Below are 3,562 nucleotides of genomic sequence, written 5' to 3' on the forward strand. Positions count from 1 at the left end.
GTAGGTGGTCAGTAATGAAATACTCCTGGGGAGTTGCATTGAGGCCTGAGCTGTGACCTGACAGACAGGCAGAGACCTCTTAATAAAGCTTCAGGAAATGGACAGACTAGACATATGGGGTGAGAGAGAGAGAAGTCTAGGCTGACTCCCAGTGTTGTGGCTTAGGCTCCTAGCTGGAGGGGGTGCAGCCAACCTAGTGTAGGAGGGAAGTCTGTGCCCTTCCTCAGAATCCCCTACCCCCAACATCCTCCAGTAGCTAGAATCTTGCCCCTTTTCCACAATGGCTCTACTTCCTATTCTAGTCCGCCTTTCAGAACAACCTCAGCCTTTTGATTCTAGACACTACAGTGTGGCACTTGATTCTGTCTTTTTTGTAGTTTTTTTAAATTTTGTATTTTTTTTTTTTTTTGAGAGAGAGAGAGAGAGAGAGAGATTGTGAGTGGAGGAGGGGCAGAGAGAGAGAGAGACAGGGACAGAGGACCCAAAGTGGGCTCTATGCTGACAGCAGCAAGCCCGATGCGGGGCTCTAACTCACAAACTGTGAGGTCATGATCTGAGCCGAAGTTGGACGCTCAACAACTGAGCCACTCAGGCACCCCTGTAGTTGTTTCTGATAAATCAAACTGTTTGCTAATTCAGTGGGGATCATCTCAAGGGCAAAATTGTATCTTCTGCTTATTTTGTTATGTCCACGATAGAGTATGACACAAGAAGGAGGCACTTACTAGGTACTTGATTTGCAGACTTGACAATGTCCCTTGGTTTCTTTTCAGATTTGCAGACTTGACGGTGTCCCTTGGTTTCTTCCCAGGTGACGAGAACAGTAAGCGTGTCCTTAAGAAGACCATCTTTTAAGAAATACAGTCATTGGGGGTGATACTAGATTCCCAATGGAGGTTCCCCCAGCAGCCAAGCTTGGTGAGACCTTTGTGTTTGAGGACGGATTAGAGATGCAGCAAGAACTTTTCCCAGAGGAGGACCTGGGGGACCCTTTTCTTCAGGAAAGAGGCTTAGAGCAAATGGCTGTTATTTATAAGGAGATCCCTCTTGGGGAGAAGGACGAGGAACATGACGATTATGAGGGCAATTTTAGTCTGTGCTCAAGCCCTGTTCAGCATCAGAGTACCCCCCTGGTACACAGACCCCAGGACGATGACCTTTTCGGCCAAACCTTCCTCCAGAAATCAGACCTTAGTATGTGTCAGATAATCCACAGTGGAGAAGAACCCAGTAGACGTGACTGTGAACAGGTGAGCAGGGTGCATGCAGGACCTAATGAACCTCACAGAACTGCGCCGCCAGCAAAACCCTACGCATGTCGGGAATGTGGGAAGGCCTTCAGCCAGAGCTCCCACCTTCTCCGGCACCTGGTGATTCACACCGGGGAGAAACCCTACGAGTGTTGTGAGTGCGGGAAGGCCTTCAGCCAGAGCTCGCACCTTCTCAGACATCAGATAATCCACACGGGGGAGAAGCCCTATGAATGCCGGGAATGCGGAAAAGCCTTTCGCCAGAGTTCAGCCCTCACGCAACACCAGAAAACCCACACTGGGAAGAGACCATACGAGTGTAGGGAATGTGGGAAAGATTTCAGCCGGAGCTCAAGTCTCCGAAAACACGAGCGCATTCACACGGGTGAGAAACCTTATCAGTGTAAGGAATGCGGGAAATCCTTCAACCAGAGTTCCGGCCTGAGCCAGCACCGCAAAATCCACACCCTGAAGAAGCCTCACGAGTGTGAGCTCTGCGGGAAAGCCTTCTGTCACAGGTCCCACCTGATTCGGCACCAGCGGATTCACACGGGGAAGAAACCTTACAAATGTGAAGAGTGCGGGAAGGCCTTCAGCCAGAGCTCCAACCTCATTGAACATCGGAAGACGCACACTGGCGAGAAACCCTACAAATGCCATAAGTGTGGTAAGGCCTTCAGCCAGAGCTCATCCCTCATCGAGCACCAGCGCATCCACACCGGGGAGAAGCCCTATGAGTGCGGCCAGTGCGGGAAGGCCTTCTGCCACAGCTCGGCACTGATTCAGCACCAGAGAATCCACACAGGGAAGAAACCCTACACATGCAACGAGTGCGGCAAGGCCTTCCGGCACAGGTCAGCCCTGATCGAACATTATAAAACCCACACCAGAGAGAAGCCCTATGAGTGTAACAAATGCGGCAAGTCCTTCAGGGGAAGCTCACACCTTATTCGGCACCAGAAAATCCATGCTGGGGAGAAGCTCTAGAAAGAAGAGCTCACACCAAAGCTCGAAACCCTTTCCCAGATGGAGCCCACACCCCATAGCTTTGTCTCTGAGACCCCACCCACCCCCCTGATCCCAGGGCCAAAAAGAAATGTGTCAAACTAGGTGCTCCTGGCCATCCACACTAGCAGCAAGGCCCCCTCTTGGCCAGCTGGGTGCCCCACACTCAGCAGGTTTGCGGAGTGGAAGGGAGGGTAAACTAACAGGAAAGCTGCTAAAATGGAGGCCTGCCCAAAAAAGAGAGCTGGCCTTCAATTGTTCATGTTTGACTCCCAAGCCCAGGAGACTGAATTTTGCCGTCTCTTCACCTTTGCCAAAATTCAGAAGAATGAACGCCAGAGGGAGAAAGTTGAGTTAAACACACAAGAATGTCAGGTGAACTCTTTTAACATCAGGTTGCAGTTTGGCACTTTTAGAAGACAGAACTCTGCTTATAGTCCAAATCAGCTGAAGGAAGATGAATCCAAAAGTAGATACATTAGCATCAAAATGGAATCTTTCACCTGGCTTGGGCATTGGTGGGGACAACCGAAACAGGCTACAGAAGAAAGGGAGGGTCTGGAAGGATTCGTTCTGGGGTTGAGGGAGAGGGTGGCAAGCCCCTGGTGTGGTGTTTTAATCTCTGTTCTGGATTAGAGTGAGGTTGGTCTTTGGCAGGTGGCTCTTTCACAAGAGGGTTGAGGTTTCATTCCATGGGCCAGAGGATGTTTGACACTGCCTCGGACTCAGCCTGGCACAAGGAGTTAGTGCCCTCCAGTGATAACCCCTCTACAAGACCCAGGGCCCCCAAGACCATGGTATGCCTTGGTTGTCAGCAGGGCACGTGTCTGGTCTGGCTTCCAGTGCCGGGGGACATAGGAAGCAGGGCTATTCAGAGGTCCCAGTTCTGCCCCTCCTATTCCAGTGGCCTTGAGGAGGCTCCAAGGCTCAGTTTCCCTATCTGTGAGATGTGGATGGTGGGACCTGGCCACGTACCTCTGAGGGTCCAAGGCTCCTGTTCGCCATGAAACCACCCATGAAAGTGCTTTGGTGACTGGCGGTTGAAGGTGGGTGGAGACCCAGTGTGACCCTTGTCCCACTCAGAGATCTGAAAGGCAACCCTGTCTGTTTTCCAGGTGGCCGCTCTCACAGCAGGCCCTCCCATTAAACCAGAGCTTAGGCTTTCCTTCACTCCCTCCAGCCTGCACCCTGGGCCTTGTCCCAGACAGGGACCCTTCCCAGATGCCATCCTGAACCTCCCCCTAGCAGCAGCATGGTCTGTGTGGCCTGTGTCCCATGCTTTGGGCTGTCCTCTCCCTGGGTATTGT

The 3,562-nt window shown here is 51.8% G+C and overlaps 1 protein-coding gene across 1 annotated transcript; it reads left to right on the top strand.

Annotated features, from left to right (window-relative positions):
• Positions 1-432: 432 nt before the first annotated feature.
• ZNF70 (zinc finger protein 70) lies at positions 433-2,908 on the top strand. Its single transcript, XM_049620516.1, has one exon. It carries the CDS (start codon positions 891-893, stop codon positions 2,235-2,237), a length of 1,347 nt encoding a protein of 448 aa, XP_049476473.1. The 5' UTR covers positions 433-890; the 3' UTR covers positions 2,238-2,908.
• Positions 2,909-3,562: the final 654 nt, after the last annotated feature.

Source organism: Panthera uncia, assembly GCF_023721935.1.
Source record: "Panthera uncia isolate 11264 chromosome D3 unlocalized genomic scaffold, Puncia_PCG_1.0 HiC_scaffold_8, whole genome shotgun sequence".
Taxonomy (NCBI): Eukaryota; Metazoa; Chordata; class Mammalia; order Carnivora; family Felidae; genus Panthera; species Panthera uncia.

Bases quoted from the DNA above. Each gene is read 5' to 3' on its own strand.
- ZNF70 (XM_049620516.1), top strand. From the start codon at position 891: ATGGAGGTTCCCCCAGCAGCCAAGCTTGGTGAGACCTTTGTGTTTGAG.